Genomic DNA, 17,632 nt, shown 5'->3' on the forward strand with positions numbered 1-17,632 from the left:
TTGGCTTAACAAGATGTGACAAAATTTATCTCTTTTTACATATTATGCTCAGTCTTCAGCTGATTAACTTGTTTATTTTTCATTTCCTATATGCTGTTGGTGCTACATATCAAAAATGGATGTATTTTAAAATTTGCGATATGATGTGATTGTCAATCATCATTGAGTCGGGATGGCAAAGGAAAAACATGGCCACCTCTTCAAATGTGTACAAAATTAGATGCTTAAAAACGACTATAGAGTGAAGTCATAAGCAACGAGAAGGGCACTCAGTGGAGCACATACCTCCGCCGCATAATGCCTGATCCACGAGAACATATTGGGCCCAATACATTTTTTAAATGTCATGCTATCCAGTACGATATCGTTTTTCACCCTATTTCTCAATGATGAAGAATCACTTTCAAAAAATTCTAGTAGTCGGATCCGGATCTGGATATTCACCAAAATATAATCAGTTTGTCCTTGTTACACACCCAACCTGCCCACCAAATTTAATCTGGATCCGTTCATAACTTTTTGAGATATCCTGCACACAGACAGACAAACAAGACAGAGAGGGGTGAAAACATAACCTCCTTCACCTTTGGTGGAAGAGGTAATTCATGGCACACCATTTATTCTCAAACGTTTTCATAATTAACAAGAATGAAAAATACGCCAAACTACATCGCTAAAGTACCACATCGAGAGATCGGAGAATCGCCAATTTGTTCATCCTCAGAATGTTGAAAATGTCACAACACCAAGCACATTAACAAGTGAAGCAATTACCATGATTCCAACTGAAGGAAGCGACACTTCCTCTTAGGTATTGCACCAATATAAAAGAAAATTTTAATCGAATTTAAAAATGAATAACCACAAAAGCACACTGAAACGATAATGTCATGTTGGCGCAACAACACAGGGCCTAGTTTTACACTCTGTTAGAATATGGCCACCGGTGCTTTGTGAAGATGGTACAGTGTTTCATACCAAATTGTAATCACCAATCAGTCATACCTGCAGCATTTATCGTTTTCTGAAGGAACCGAGTGTTAAGCAATGGTGGATTGAACAAACAAGGTGATTTATTGCTTTTATTCTTCGTCGTCTGACGCTTCCCGTTGTAAGGGGTGAGGTCCAACAGTCTGGGATGAATTATGTCAGAGTCAAACGCAGCCCAGTCATAGCGCGACAATGAAGTAAGGACGGCAAAGATGATGATTTGGCCAAATCTGTGGTTTTATAGCTTGTGAAAATTGCCAGTGTTGACACAAAATTGTACTTCTTAGAAAATCATGTCCAAGGCGTGATAGATGAAGCATTTATTATTGTCTTTCTTACTGCCGACCTCAGCTGCCGACATCAGTGAAAAATAGACGCACCGACGACAGGTAAGGTCAGGTATGGGAGCATGCACCGCAGCAGCGTGTCGCTAATGTCCACTTTCCACTGGTACTCCAGGGCCTCCATCCAGCCATCCTCCAGGCAGATGCCTGGCCCATCCACATCTCCTTGAGATGCTGATCAACCTGATGCAACCATGAGGCACATGGTTGGCCCATTGGCCTCCTCTACTCACAAGGTTCCCTCGCTGAGAGAATCTGGTGACCAGGATCAGCATCAGGAAAATGAGCCACATGTCCATACAGCCACAGTGACGCTCATGGACTATGCAGGTAACAAATCTCATTTGAGTCTCTCTCAACAACCACTCATTGCACACAGTTCAACAAGCGATAGCCAAGGATTCTCCAAAGACACCTGGAACCAAAGGAATTAAGTATCCGTCTCAAATCCCTGGTCAGAGTCCAAGTCTCACATACACAGAGCAAGACTGGAAGCACCAAGGAGCCAAAAACTCAGACTTTCACCCCCCTGCACAAGTACCGACAGTACCACACCCCATGATCCAGTGAATCCATGACTCCCCAGGCCTGACGTAGACGTCTATTGACCTCTGCCTACCAGCCAGCAGAGACATGAATCTCTCCGTGACATCAAAATCCTCACCACAAACAGGTATAGACAAGATGATGTCATTGAAAGACTGGATCTTTGTTTTGAGCCAGGAAACCCGTCATCCCAGCAACTCCGACTCCTCATTCAGCACCCCAAGGCCCCCAAAAGGATATCCAGAGTCTCTGCAAAGATGACTGCATCATCTGCGAATTCAAGTTCAGAGATATTGACATTCCCAAACGATAAACCGCAACTTGATATCTCCAATATCCTCCCCAGAATCCAGTTCATACAAGCGCTAAAAAGTGTGGGGGCCAGTACACACGCCTGAAGAACTCCAGTAACAACTGGAAATAAGTCGGAGATGGTATCACCGCGTCTCACAGCACTCTCAGTACCAGAGTATAGTCCAGACATCAGATTGATCGGTTTTGGTGGCACCCCACGAAGAAGACCAAGAATCCTCCAGAGGGCATCCCGATTCACTGAATCAAATGCTTTGCAGAGATCAACACAGGTTGCAAGCAGCCCCTGCCAAAACTTTTACCTGCATTCGGTGAGGACTCGAAGAACAAGGATATAGTGAATCGTAAACCTCTTTGGTCTAAAGCCTGACTGCTCTGAGCACTGATGCTCAAGCAGATTGTGGCGAACCCCATCAATAATTATCTGAGCAAAGACCTTGCCCAGCACTGAGAGCAGCATCACCCCTTAGTAGAGTTACAGTCCTGGCGATCACCCTTCCCTTTCCAGAGAGGGACAAGAAAGCCCCTCTTACAGTCAGTTGGGATGATGCCTGTGGTCCAGGCAGAGCACAGAACTAACTGCATACAATGACATGAGTACAGCATTTCCACCAGCCTTGAGAATTTCAGCATGGATGCCACAGATCCCATGAGCTTTACCCCCATTTCAACCGGTTCACCACAGCCTGTGTTTCCACAAACGAAGGTGGATCACATTTGATTGGAGGGTCAGCAAAAGGGATAGTAACACCCCTGACATCCAATTCAACAGCTTGGTGGATCAGCCTGGTACAGCCGCTCAAAGTAACCAGCTCAGCAGGCCTTCACTTCAGACTCCCATCAAGAGCACACCACCCTCCCCTCCAACTACAGAACACCAAGGGATAGGCTTAAAGCAAATTCCCCTGTAAACAGGACAGAATCACTTGACAACAGGTGATGCTCTACCCCCCTCACAGATTCCTTGCACGTTGGCCTCCTTGTCCACCCTCAGCGCACATACAGTTTTACACCTCAACTCCCTTAACAGCTCAGCTCTGCCATTAAGCCTGGCCCTGCGACTCTGGTCAATGTTATCCAGTGTCGCTTGAGAGACAAAATTATTCTTTGCCCTGCGATGAGTTCCAAGACATCCTCCAGCAACATAAAGGATGGTGGTCTTGAAGGCACTCCACCAATCTTCAGGATTCCCCAAAGCACCCAGACCTCCCAAATCCCCCTCAGCCTGTTCACAAACTCCTCAGCTACCCTCTCATCCTTGAGCTTGTCAACATCCAGCCGAGGCAGGGATGGTACCATTATCCTGGATTGAAGCTGCAACTTCAGAGTTGCGACAACAAGTCTGTGGTCGGTATTGAGCACTCCGGTAGACCCTGCAGTTCTGGATCATCCTGCAGCGACCATCAATGAGCACATGTTCATTCTCCTTTGCCACACCACCAGCATTGGAATACCAACTCCAGCGATGAGCCTGTGGGCACTGAAACCATGAACCAGCCACCCTAAGTCCATGACTTCTTGCAAAGTCAAGGACCTTAGTGCTGGTCTGGTTCACAGTTCCAGACCCATGGGGACAAACATGTCACATAACCATTCCTATCATTTCCAGTCAATGCATTGAAATCCCTGAAGAGTAGAAGAGTATCTCGCCTGGGGCATTGATCAACCACAGGCTCGAGCATGGCATAGAATGCATCCGTCATGGTGAGATCACTCGCCTCTGTCAGAGCATTTTCAGAGACCAGGGAAATGACACCCAAGGAGTGATGAATCTTACATCTCATAATACGCTCGTTGACTGGTGTTACCTCAATTATCATTGGAGTCAGCTTATTGGACACAGCTACAGCATCTCTTTTGGCACAGTAACTGTCAGAGCGGCCAGACCAATAGTAGGTGTAACCACCCACCAGAATATCGCCACTATCCTGTCTCCAAATCTCAGAGTGCTGCAATACCGATGTTCAAACACTTGAGCTCAGATGATAACAGACAGGTGATCATCCTCTCTTTGGGATAGGACATTCCAGGTACCCAGCCGAAGGGACCCCCTCAGGTTAATCCAAAGAGACCGCCGTCTGGTGGATGACACCTCAGCACCAGTCTGACACACACTACCACAATCTGACCCGGGAAGGTTACCCCGTGTTTTTCCTCCCGTAATTAAAAAGTGGGGGTACAAAGGCTTTGCCCTAATCCCGTCATCTGGTGAGCTACCCTGTGAAGGGCAGCTGCACAGGAGGTACTCCCACAGAGTGGGTTTTCAGTTTTCTTTGTGTTTTTAGTGTGTTTTGCGAAGTGAAGGGTTTTACGGTGGCTGCAGTGCAAATCCTGCCACCAACCTTAAAAAAAAGTAACCCTACTTCATTGACGTTGACCTTGACCTTCTATCGGGTCAAAGGTCATACCGTCGTGCATCCCTCATCGACATCTACCCACATACCATATCAAGAAAATCGGAAGAAAAAATGGGGAAGTACGTACGGACATAGAGACTGGTTTTATTAGGTCATCTCTAACGAGATGATCTAAAAAAAAAAAAAAAGTAACCCTACTGCAGGACGTTCACAGACACAGTTGAGCACTACAAATGGATGGCCATTGGCTCACAAGTAGCTCTTCCGCCCTTTGACGGGTTTTATTTTTAATCCTGCTGTGTGTCCATATCCAAACACCCTCCTCACCAGGAAACCTGGTGGGGGAAACGATTTAGTCGCTGACAACCAGACCATGAAACAGGTTCGTACAGGTTTACATTGTACCTGTAGCTAGCCACAGATCAAACTGAAGTCGGCAGCCGATTAGTGCCTTCATGACGTCAGCTGCTGATTCGCACCCGGATTTGTGGGCCCACGGGGTCGTTTGTGCCTTGCGGCAAAAATTGTTGCAGATTTTCTGTTTCATCAATTTGATAGGGGGATAGTTTTTTTATATAAAATAAGTACCATCATTCATTGTTGTTGTTTTGCTCTATCTTCTGCGCACAAGGTCCCTCCATTTGTGGCTCGTTTCTCAATTTAATTTTCGTACCCCATTTTACGCTGCCCTCATTTTCACAAACTAGTGCGGGCCCGTAGGTGCGGGCCCGTAGGTGCGTGCCAGTATGTGCAGCTTCATTCCTTCGCTCTCCTAAATGACGACTGGATTGGGGCATTGTTTCAATTAGATCGGACCAACCGTATCATAAATGGCCATAACTTGGGAAACACCTGGGAAACATACTCAGGTCCCCAGCGTCAATTGTGATGTCATATCAAATGAAGAAGAAGAATTGTGACGCCCCTCTTTCTCGCCTCCCTCGCTCGCCCCCTCTCTCTCGCCCCTCTCTCCCCCTAGTCTCGCCCCTCCTCTCTCCCCCCTCCTTTCTCGCCCTCTCTTGTCCCCACTCTCAACCCCTCTCTCACCCCCTCCTCTCTCGAATTGTGACGCCCCTCTCTCTCACCCCCCCTCTCTCGCCCCTCTCTGTAAATGTATTCACAAATGTCTACCAAGCACAACAATTAATTCAAACTTTGGGAAAAAACACCTCTCAAACCCTTGGGAAACAGCTCTTTCCCATGGAAAAATTCAAACCTTAGGATTAATTAATAATTTGAACAATGAATTCAAACCTTGGGAAAAAACAGCTTTCAAACCTTGGGAAACAGCTGAAACGGATGAAGAACGATATCAAACCTTGAAAAGGCACATACTCAGGTCCCCGGCGTCGATTGTGACGTCATACCAAACGAAGAAGAAGAAGAATTGTGCCGTCAATCGTGCAAAAATAAATAAATAAACATTAATTGTGACGTCATTCGTGATGTCATAGCACCGTGTCTTGTCATTGGTTGACAGATAAATGGCCGTAACTTGGGAACTGCTTGTCCGATTCATATCAAACCTTGAAAAGGCACATCCGCGGGTTCCCAGCAATATTCCTGGCAAGTGTCAATCACATCGGACCGGTGGTTGTCGAGAAACGGCGGTCGCAGACGGACAGACAGACACACACACACAGAGATTGCTGGAATTATAGATAGATTACATTCGGTCTTGATAATTAATAATTTCTGGAGGACCAAAATTAAAGTAATTGACATCTGAGCTGAAAGCTACATTGAAAAGAAAGAAATTTAAAGCACAAATTTGAAAAATAGTCCTGACATGCAGATAGAGCATGATAATGCACAGCCTCTTTCAAGTACTCGAACGCCTGAAGAAATTTGTCACTTCGGTTTCACCATCTTACAGCACCCACCATACAGCCCAGACTTTGCTTTGTCAGATTTTCATCTCTTTCCAAAAGATGATGTCAAGGTCACTGTGAAGTGCTGGTTCTGTCAGCTGAACGCACAATTTTATGGTGACGATGTCACAAAGCTACTTGAACATTGGCAGAAATGTGTTGACCGCAATGGTGATTACGTTGAGAAGTAAATATGCACCACTGTAGAATAAAGATTGATGTATTCGTAGTATTATTATTACTAGCAGAGTACCCACCTGATGGGTGATCGTGTTCCAAGTATGCAACACCTTTATTTGAGCATTATATCGGCAACTGACAGCTCTATATACGCAAAAAAATAAATAACCCAGGTTACGTGCATGAAGCAAAAGCATACCGACTGCTTATAATTCGAAACACCTCACTGCACTGGAAAACGTGGGGATGGGAATACAGGACTGCACTGTAAATGGTGGAGACTTGTAATACCAGAGAAGACCTGGAGGTGGCACATGATACACGTTTACAGAGATAATTTGCATCCCTCCCTCACTCACACCCCTGCCCTTCAAGACCACCGGCAAAGATAAAAACACTCCTATACATTAATTGGGGTCATGCTGATCCTACGTAGCAGGTCTGGAAGTAATTGGCCCAGAACTGTAGGAGGAGTAGCGTGACAAACAAACAAACACAAAAACACTGGTCCATGAATTATAGTAAGGATAAGGGAAGGGGGAAGTAATTGTGAATTTCATGTTCCATCTTTATTTACTTTTAACATTGTTCACAAATGGGGACAGGAACAATGCACGCATGATAGGCCGAATGGCCTTCTCATGGGCCAAAGTTCCCTGTGTATCTTTGTGTAACATTGTTAAGAACAGGAAGAAGAGAGGAGGGGAGGCCAGAGAATTGGGGGTGTGGTGCATGGAGTTGGAAGAGGTAGATTGAGACGTTGGGAAGGGGGAGGATTGAGGACTTGGGGCTGGTAGGGAGGTTGAGTACTTGGGGTTTGGGTCAGTTGAGGACTAGAATAAGAAGGTGGGGGAGAGGATGACAGAATTGGGTTGAGGAGGGGGGCAGAGAGGGGACAAAGTTGGGATTGAGGGGTTTGAGGCTTTTTTGGGGGGGTGGAATTGAAGACTTTGGGTTGGGAAGGGGTTTGAGGATTTGAGGAAAGGGGGAGAGGAGCACAGAGTTTGGGTGTGGTGGTAGGGGAAACAGAGAGAAGACAGAGTTGGGAGGGGGTGGGGGGGGTTGAGGAGTTGGGATTTTGTGTGTGTATGGGGGTGTTTGGGGGGAGTGGTTCGGGACCTGAAGTCACATTTTACATTATGCATAATTTCTATGGGTCCCAGATAGTCCTTTGGGTCTTTTGGGTCCTTAGGGTCTTTTGGATGGCCTGGGTATTTTGTGCCCTCTAGTTAATTTGGGTCCTCTGTGTCCTCTGGGTCTTTTGGGTCCTTGTGGTCATTTGGATCCTCTGGGTCTTTTGGGTCCTCTGGATCTTTTGGGTCTTTGGGGTCCTCAGAGTTTTTTGCATCCTCTGGGTCTTCTAGGTGCTTAGGGTCTTTTGGATCTTCTGGGTCTTTTTGGTCTTCAGGGTCCTTAGAGTCTTTTGTGTCTTGGGGGTCTTTAGGGCCTTTTGGGTCTTTTCAGTCTTTTGGGTCTTCAGGATCTTTAAGGGTTTTTTAGGTCTTCAGAATCTTTTTGGTCTTTTGGGTCTTCATGGTATTTTGAGTCTTCTGTGCCTTTTGGGTCTTCTGGATCTTTTGGAATTTTTGGGGTATTTTTGGTCTTCGAGGTCTTTTGGATCCTCGGGTTATTTTAGGGTCTTTGGGTCCTCTGGATCTTTTTAGATCCTCAGGGTATTTTGGGTTCTTGCGATCTTTTGAGTCTTCAAAGTCCTTGGGGACTTCTGAATCCTTGGGGTCTTTTGGGTCCTCGGGGGTTTTGGGGGGATCCACGGGGTTGTTTAGGTCCTTGGGGTAATTTGGATCTTTGGGATCCTCGAGGGAGGGGAGGGCTGGGTCCTCCAGGTACTTTCGGTTAAGTATTTCAGGTTACAGTGGTAGGTGACGTCAGGTCAGCTGTCCAACCAATGGTTGAAGAGCGGACATACATACATCCATAATTATATAAACTTGCTCCATTATATATAGATAATGGATAATTTGAACCAGTATTTATTATATTGTACTCCTTGAAAAATAATTTCTGCAAACGTACCTGTAAAAATTATCACAATTGTTGAACTCCATATTTTGTTTTATTATCAGGAATAAGCCAGAATGATGTTTCTAATTTATTTTATGGCATATACTGTTTTGCCCCTATTTTCTTGCCAGAGAAGGCAACAAGAACACTCCAGACAAAAAGCACCAGTTGAATCTGGAAAAACAACTGAAAGACTTCACCATTCCTGCATATACAGGTTGATTCATTATGGGAAGCTGCTTGCATTGATTTTTGGGTTATGTGGCACAGCGGGATTCCTCACTGCAATACTACCCCTCACAATAATTTAAGGGAGATATGAAAGAGGGCATGATCACCGTCTATCAAAATAAAGCATACTGGTCTGTAAAGGAAAGTCCATCTCCATGCAGTGCTTACTAAGATAAACTTCAATAAATTATGAGATTTCAAATGAACAACTTTTACATAAGAGAGCATTTGGAAACAGGATATTTTAGCAGATAGTCGTCACCGGTGGGTTTGGATCCATCCACTCTCTTTGCAGATTTTGTTCCTGCACATGTTTGAGTTAGATTGGGTCCAGAACATGTGCAAAAATGTACTTATACATTATATGCAAAAATGTGTGGAAACATCTTAAGATTCACTTATGATTTGTTGTCAATTAATGATGGGTTTGTGTTTAACCAGTTTCAAGATGAAATTTATTCATCACGAGCAAATACAACCCGTCGCTTCGCTGACGGAGCCAATAAAGGTGAGGGCGGTTGAGAGAGAGAGAGAGATAGAGAGATAGAGAGATAGAGAGATAGAGAGATAGAGAGATAGAGAGATAGAGAGATAGAGAGATAGAGAGAGCAGGTGTGAGGGGGGAGGGAGGGGAGGCAGAGGGGATGAAGAAGGGGGAGAGCGACACCACACCAAACGTTGCTATTCACTGTGGGAGAGAGGGGTGCATGAGAGAGAGAAGAGGAGAGTTGAGAGAGAGCGACAGAGGTGTGGGAGGAGAGTACTGCATTTTATTAGGAGGGGGGTGAGGGGGGGCCGAATGAGAGAGAATGGTGGGGGGGAGTAGGAAAAAAAAGACAGGTGAGGGGTGGAGGTTGGATTAGCAAAGAGAATGATATGTGACGCTTAACGACCGAACACACAAAAAAAAGCCATGTCAGAACAGCTGTACACACAACGACACAACAGAGTTTGTAAAGTAATCCCCTGGCACATCTGCAATAACTTTGATATTCCAATTCCAGAAAATTTGTGAGAAAATGAGCCAAGAGCAATCACTGAAAATATAGAAGTACCTTTCACATACGACCTTATGATCCCTTTGGGCATGAATATTGAAAACAAAGTATTGTGACCAGATATCATACTTAGGTACAAAGAAGAGAAGAAGGCATTGCAAATTGAGGTGTTAATACCAGTGATTTTGGACTAACGATGCAGAAATCAAGAAAATTACCAAATACCAAGACTTCAAGAATGAAGTGAAAAGATCCTGGAAGTTGAAGAATGCCATAGTTGTACCATTGATGATGAAGAAGCTCATGAGAATGATGAAGAAGAACCTCACAGAGATATTAAAAAAAACATCCCTGGGAATATAACTACAAACGAACGACAGTTGGAAGCTGTCCTGGGCCTAGTAATGATCCTGAATGGAGCCCTCAGCACAAAACATTGAAAACAGAAAACTTCACAGCTTGGTCGGTCCATGAATCGTGACCCCTTACCGAAATGAAGTTGGATACTTTGAGCCCGCCATTGGAGGACTCCATACCAATCAACGACACACACACACACACACACACACACACACACACACACACACACACACACACACACACACACACACACACACACACACACACACACACACACACACACACACACACACACACACACACACACACACACACACACACACACACACACTGCTGGAATTGTGGATAGATGACACACACACACACATTACTGGAATTATAGATAGATGACACACACACACACACATTACTGGAATTATAGATAGATGGCACACACACACACACACACACACACACACACACACACACACACACACACACACACACACACTTCTGCAATGGTAATACAGTTTATGTATGTACACACACATAAAATACATAAAAACGACAAACACAAATATTTACCTTTAAACAGAGTTCTATGAAAGAGGAATTCAAGTGGGAAATTAGCAAAATTCAATTGAAAAATATATCAAGGTACAGAACACAAAATTTCGATCTACGCTCTTTGTCTTCACAGCCAGATCACGGTAAGGATGTGGTCGGATGGACCTTATTGTTTTTCGCTCGCCTGTTCGAAGAACAGAGAGCTATAGCGATACCCCCGGCGTGAGCGTGAAAATGTTGAAGTTTTTGGTGCAAGTTATTTCCTTTCTCATGTTTTTATCCACCACACTATTTTTTACTGATTGCAATATACAAATACATATATTGCTTTAAAATTATTTGGATCAGACTTCACTGCAATGCTTTTAAAAAATATTATTATACTCGTCTTTTAAAAACGATAAATGTATAAACAGGCGAGCATTGGGTGGCTTTGACAACTCTCTGGTTATATATGGATCAATGTTGAAGTGAGGAGTGGATTATATTAGATCGCACAAAAGCCTTTCTGCTTCTCCTTCACATTCGCTTTTCTCCCCTCCTCCTACAAGACTTCTCCCCCTCCCATTGGTCTACAGCTGATGGGGGTGGTCTATGACACCACTTGTGGAAAATACCATGCCGTTCTGAGGGAACTTTCAGCAGCACCCCCGCCTTGCTCTTTACGCACCCAAAGCCGCGACGAGAGCCCCTAACCCCATCCTTCAAGCACAAAACACCCACTCACACTGTTTTGTAATGCACCACACCCGCGAGAAGCGTCGCACCTCGCAGGCCACAATAAGCACCAAGCGCCATGAACATGCATGTGAGTAGGGTGAATATATTGATTCTGGCTCACTTTCCCCCATGTTAATGAATGGGGGATTCTCAGCGATTCATATTTTTTCCCGTAAAAAATAAACCCCCTTTTTATCCCAAGGTATATCTATTTGTCTCTCCTTTTAACCTCGGGGCACTCTTTTCAAATAACCAATGCAATAAGATAAAGATTTGTTCAAGTAGTAAAGTAATAATGTGATTGGTTAAAGGTGATTCTAAAGAAATATCTGAAACATGTAAGCCATGGGGCACTCTTTTTCAAATAACCAATGCATATTGTTTAGCTCTCATTGAACCTATAAAGATTTGTTCAAGTAGTAAAGTAGTAATGTGATTGGTTAAAGGTGATTCTAAAGAAATATCTGAAACATGTAAGCCAAGGGGCACTCTTTTTCAAATAACCAATGCATATTGTTTCGCTCTCTCATTGAACCTATAAAGATTTGTTCATTCTCAAATTCCTTCAATAGTTTAATTGTCTTTGCACAATAATCCCCATCTAAAATATTTTAAAATAAAATATTTGAATCTTTAGATTTTTCAAGATACCCCTTTTGTGCCATTACGAAATGATAAACTTCTCTTAATGCTCTTGTTTGACCACCTCATGAGCCACATATCATTTTGAGATTATAGTAAATTGTTTTTCCATTGTTCAATTGATAACCAAAGTTTTCAGTCCATTCAAGGATATTTTTTTTTCTTTACATCCTCTAACTTACTAGTTTTTAAATTGATTCGCTTATTTGTTTTATTTACCTTTGTTTTAGTTATTTTTTTCAATAAGACTTATTTGATATTTTTCACATTCATTATGTTTTCCATTTATATACCAAGACTGAGATATTCTCCACTCTTTAGTTTGATTAATACTTGGTTGGACCATTTATATATTGTGAAAAAATGCGGCGGTAGCCCTTAAAAACCCCAACCCATCTTCCCATCGTTAAAACACAATCTATTCTATACACTCTATCATACAATATCCATATGGAACACAATCTATTCCATTATCTTAAATAAATCTCATCATCAAAGGCTCCTAATGCCTTTTTATTTACTTCTTCACTATATATATATATCTTGTGTTTATAACTTCTTATTGTATTCATTTTCCTATATTCTTCTTTCTGATTCATCAAACAATTATAATAATTTCTAAAAGTTATTGATTTCTTTATTACATATTTCTTTATTCCCTTTAACCTCTTATCAATCTGATCACCATGCTTATAAGCATATGCATTTGCTCTCAATCCAATAAACTCACTCATTACTTTTCCACCCAACTCATCCTTAAACTTACCAATAACCTTTTTCATTCTTTTTTGAAAAAAAAACTCACTCTTCTTCCTAAAATTACTTGTATCATATACTCCAATATTTTTCTTCATATCTTTATAAACATCATCAATTTTTATATCTAGGATAAAACTATCAGTGTCCATATACAACAATGAAACATTTTCACCATACTCTTTCTTTAAGCCATTATACAAATAATCATACATCAATATCTTTGATAAATCAAGAACTGCTGTTCCAATATAAATTGGTTTATCCATTACAATACTTTTCTTTTCCATATGAATAGCAGAAAAGTTCTCTGAAAAAACCTCTTCTCTCTCAAAACTTGGTTTATTTATCAATCTAGAAGCTTCTTTCCAAGATGTTGCAAATCTAATGTTTTGCCTGTTTCTAACATTCTCCATTGTCTTTCCAAAGACAGCATTATTCATCAATTTATAGAATTCCCCTTCAAATTTTACTTTTGTATTTGTTCTCATATCTGTATTGAATTTCATATACTTTTTCATCCAAGGACTTTGTTTAAATTTTAAAACTCTTTGAATTTTAGCTACTCTCAATCCTTCTCTCAAAAACTGTTTCAAGCTTCTCTGATGCAAAACATATCCCTCTTTATCATACAATGTTGTTAACTTTTCTGTTGATTTGCTTTTAATATTAAAACTTTTATGATAATCACTTAACCATTCTTTCTTTGTGGTTTCTTTCTCACATGCAAAAGGAAGGTCTTTATGCTTATTATGATGAATATCACTCGGGTACCTCAAATCAACTTCAAAATGATAACCTTCTTCTTCCTCATTCAATTCCTGTTGAGAAGAAATAACAATATTCATCAAAGCCTTTTCATAATCCTTTTCTTCCACCCACTCTAATTTACCATAAGGCAGAGATTGAGACATTGCCCATCCATACAAATTATTAGCATCAAAATACATCAACTAATTACTATCTTTTTCACTATCATAATTTGGAAGATATTTATTATTTGCTTTAGCATATCTTTTTGAACATACTTGTGATATTCCACCTCTCTTAGACTTCTCAATCATCAAAAGCATATCTACATCACTGATTAAATCTATATCTTGTTTTGTCATTTTCAACACTGCACTCCAAGCTAAACCAGGAGCTGTGAAATAGTGGGCAGGATCTAATGCATTACAATTTTTATTACGACAGAGTGATCTAAAAGCTTCAAACACATCAGCTAATAATAAAACATCTGTTTTTAGATACAAATCATGATATTCTCCAAGGTTCTTTATCTTAAATACTTTCCAAATTTATTGTGCATGTTTATATTCCTTATCACTCATCTCTTCTTCATAAAGGTTATTATAGAAACTTTCTTTTGAAGGAAGTTGTGTTTCTTTAAATCTCATAAATGAATCCATATAATCATAAGGATAAATTCCCTTACTTGTAAGAATTTTCTCTTTACTTTGAATTTCATTCCTTGTTTGAATTTCCTCTCAAGTTAGAATTCCCTCTTTAATCATAATTTCATCTTTAATCAGAATTTCCTCTTTAGTTAGAATTTCATTCATTATTTGAATTTTCTTTATAATTAGAATTTCATCTTCAGTTAGAATTTCTTCATTAATTTCCTCATTAATTAGAATTTCCTCTTTAATCTGAATTTCCTCTTTAGGTAGAATTTCCTCTTTTGGAAAGAATGAGTTAAGATTTGGAAAAGACCCCGTGGAGCTTAGATTTGAGGCTAGTGGTGTTCCCATAAACTTGTAAGAATGTAGAAACCTAATACGAGTTAAAGGTTTTGTGAATATCATTTTTGGAAATGAAATATACTTTTGACTTGTGTTTGTATTGGCAGAAATATTCCCTGGTGTTTTTGAAAGTTCATTTATAAATAGATGTGTATAATAGTTGGCGCTGTTGCGAAGAAAGACTAGAATAAAAGAAGCAAATTTATAATTAAGACTACAACAGGAATGAGCGGGACCTCTATATTTACCTGTAAGATGGAAATGATCCCTAACTTTAGACTCCTCAATTTCTTCCTCACAAATATGACAGATATTGTTCTTTCTGAATTCTAATTTTTCTTCTTCGGTTAATTTCATCGGTTCATTTGTTTCTTTCATTAATTTACTTAGTCTTATACAATCCTTTTCCAATCGTTTTACAAACTCTTTTGAAGCTTTTTATCCACTATAATGTTCAAGTTTATTATACTTTTCTCCAACAGATGATTTGATATAATAACAGAAACCACAAGGAATATGTTTTTTCATATTTATTTGTATATGATTCTTTTGGATTAGGAGAAGCAGTATTTATCTTTTTTAGGATACATTCAAAATCAGCGTACATCACAAATGGGTGCATGATAGATTTATTATAATCTTCAAAAGAAATCTTTTCACTAGGTTTAGGCATTGTAATTACAGCTGATTTATGATTACTACAATATTTTGAATGTTGTTCTAATCGTTCTTTTGTATGAAATGAATTAAGACCGCTTACAAGGGTATATTTTGTTTGCTGTTCTGAATACCTGAGAAGAGATTAATCTTGATAAATTATTGATGTATGTATAATGTGAATTCTTTCCAACACTAAAATATAAAATATCAATGTGTGTTTCTTCATTTTTATAGTTGTTTGAAATTTTTAATATTTGAACTTTGTTTGTATCCGTTAATCCATATACATTAATAGAAAGATTATTCTTTTTCTCAAATTTAGGAATATCTGTTAGTGGCATTGGGAATTTAAAATTTTTAATGTCCAAGGTATTCTCATATTTAATTTATTGTTTTACTCTTTCTGAATTACAATTTGGTGGATGTTAGTGAGCAAGAACAGACCAGAGAAAACATTTATTATCATTGTTCTTAATATTAACAACTGCCTTCTTTAGTTTTATTTCTTTTGGTAATGCAATACAAGAAGAAGCTTTAAGAGGGTTGAATTTTAGAATGTGTATATCTAAAAAATCATTTTTAAAATATTAAATGCACTTCCTACCACTGTATTATCAACATCCCCCTCTTGTCTTGATAGTTCTTCATAAACCCCACTATTCAAAAAATCTTGAAATTATGTTATAAAATGAAGATCTGTTCTCATATAAAGGCACTGTCACACCTTGACGTTTTAGCCAGCAATGGCAACGTATAAAAATGTATGTAAAACGTTGGCGTACGCTGAAGTTTTGAGGTTTTTTTTAAAGGTTTGGTCATATTCCTAACGTGTTGGTCGTATGCAGAACAAATTAGTAACGGGCACAGAACGTTTCGTTATCTTATAGATAACTTATACCAACGAATGCTTAGCCTGTTGTAGGCATTCACAACCTATGCCCAACGATAGTGTAACTTAAGTATAGCGCGCTGCACGTATCGCCGACGAACTTGTGGCGTTCTCTGTTAAAAACCTGCCGCACGCTGAGTTAAATCATAACCGCCTGAAAATTGGAAGTGTCAACATCAGTCACACCTTGACGATTTGGCCAGCATATGCCGACCTATGAAAAATGTGTCTAAAATGCTGGCACATGTCGAATGCGGTATGGGTAAGTTGTGTAGACGTTAGGAGCACGCTGAAAAACAATGAAGTATGCTGTGATATTCCGTGGTACGTTTTGTACGTCGTGAAATTTCAAGCATGCTGAAAATTTTACGACGTACTCGACGTATGGCTCACAAGTTCCGCATACACTGGTATAAGTTCTCAGCACGCTCCACAATCGTTGACACACGTCGGACACACGCTACTTGTAAGTTACTCATAAGTCGAAACACGTCGAGGTAATGTTTAGCATACCTGAAACTTAATTTTTAACCTATGAGTAACGTGCTTTGAACCTATGAGTAGGGTGCTTTGAACCTATGTGTAACGGATCTCAAACGCACATTCTCGTATGTAGACGAATTTGATTGACGTCTTCCGGAATACCACAGAACTTACTGAACGTGTTTCTAACTTACAGCTACCGTATAATGGCGTATTGGCAGCGTTTAGGGGAATTGGTATATACAAATGGGCTTCACAAGAGGAACCCATCAGTGTTCCAAACTCCATGTTGAGTAGATGTCAATGTCAGTAGTATCAGTAGTAGTATTAGGTGAGTGTGTCAGTAGTATTAGTAGTAGTAGTAGTCGGTCCATGTCAGTAGTAGTCGGTGAGCGTGATGGGGAAGGTGTGTGGCTGATGATGGATCCTCGTTGCGTCCACGAATAGGAGACTACTTTGTACCATTGTTCGATGTTCTTTTCAGATAATTTTTTTTTCTCATTCCCACGATGAACTATTTTTTTGTTTCAGTTTTTAAAGTATTCAAAATGACTTGGACAAATGCATAATGTACTAGTAATGAACACAGAACGCTTCGATAACTTAAAGATACGTTATACCAACGATTGATTAGCATGTTTTAGGCGTCCACAACCTATGCCCAACGATAGTCTAACGTATGCATAGCGTGGCAGCATATTGTCGACGATTACGTGAGGTTTTCTATTCATAGGCTGCAACTTCACTTTTAATAAATGCCTGTCACTCGCCGATTGTTTTTTGGACGCTGGTGCTCGGCAATTGAAATCATTTCCATTGAACGAGTTAAATCGCTTCCACTCAACTATTGAAATGATTTACACTGAACGATTTTAATAAATGCCTGTCACTCGCCTATTGTTTTTGGACGCTGGTGCTCGGCAATTGAAATCGTTTTCATTGAACGAGTTAAATCGCTTCCACAGCACTGCAGTCACGGCACC

General features: G+C 40.5%; 1 protein-coding gene across 17 annotated transcripts in view; it reads left to right on the forward strand.

Annotated features, from left to right (window-relative positions):
• CCDC78 (coiled-coil domain containing 78) overlaps positions 1 to 17,632 on the forward strand; it is a 181,178-nt gene that overhangs the window by 105,556 nt on the left and 57,990 nt on the right. For 16 of the 17 annotated variants that reach the window (XR_015059250.1, XR_015059247.1, XR_015059249.1 and 13 more), the window contains one exon: positions 8,754 to 8,839. Coding sequence is in view for 13 of the 17 variants with exons in the window: in XM_085885184.1 (XP_085741310.1) it covers positions 8,754 to 8,839 (86 nt within the window). In the remaining 4 variants the exon portion in view is untranslated. Of the gene's footprint in view, positions 1 to 8,753; positions 8,999 to 17,632 lie in introns of those variants that run through there. The other variant, XM_085885196.1, reaches the window with a different exon arrangement.

The sequence above is a fragment of the Eptatretus burgeri genome, chromosome 6 (assembly GCF_056783735.1).
Source record: "Eptatretus burgeri isolate ZD-2024b chromosome 6, Ebu_testis_v1, whole genome shotgun sequence".
In the NCBI taxonomy this organism is placed as follows: Eukaryota; Metazoa; Chordata; class Myxini; order Myxiniformes; family Myxinidae; genus Eptatretus; species Eptatretus burgeri.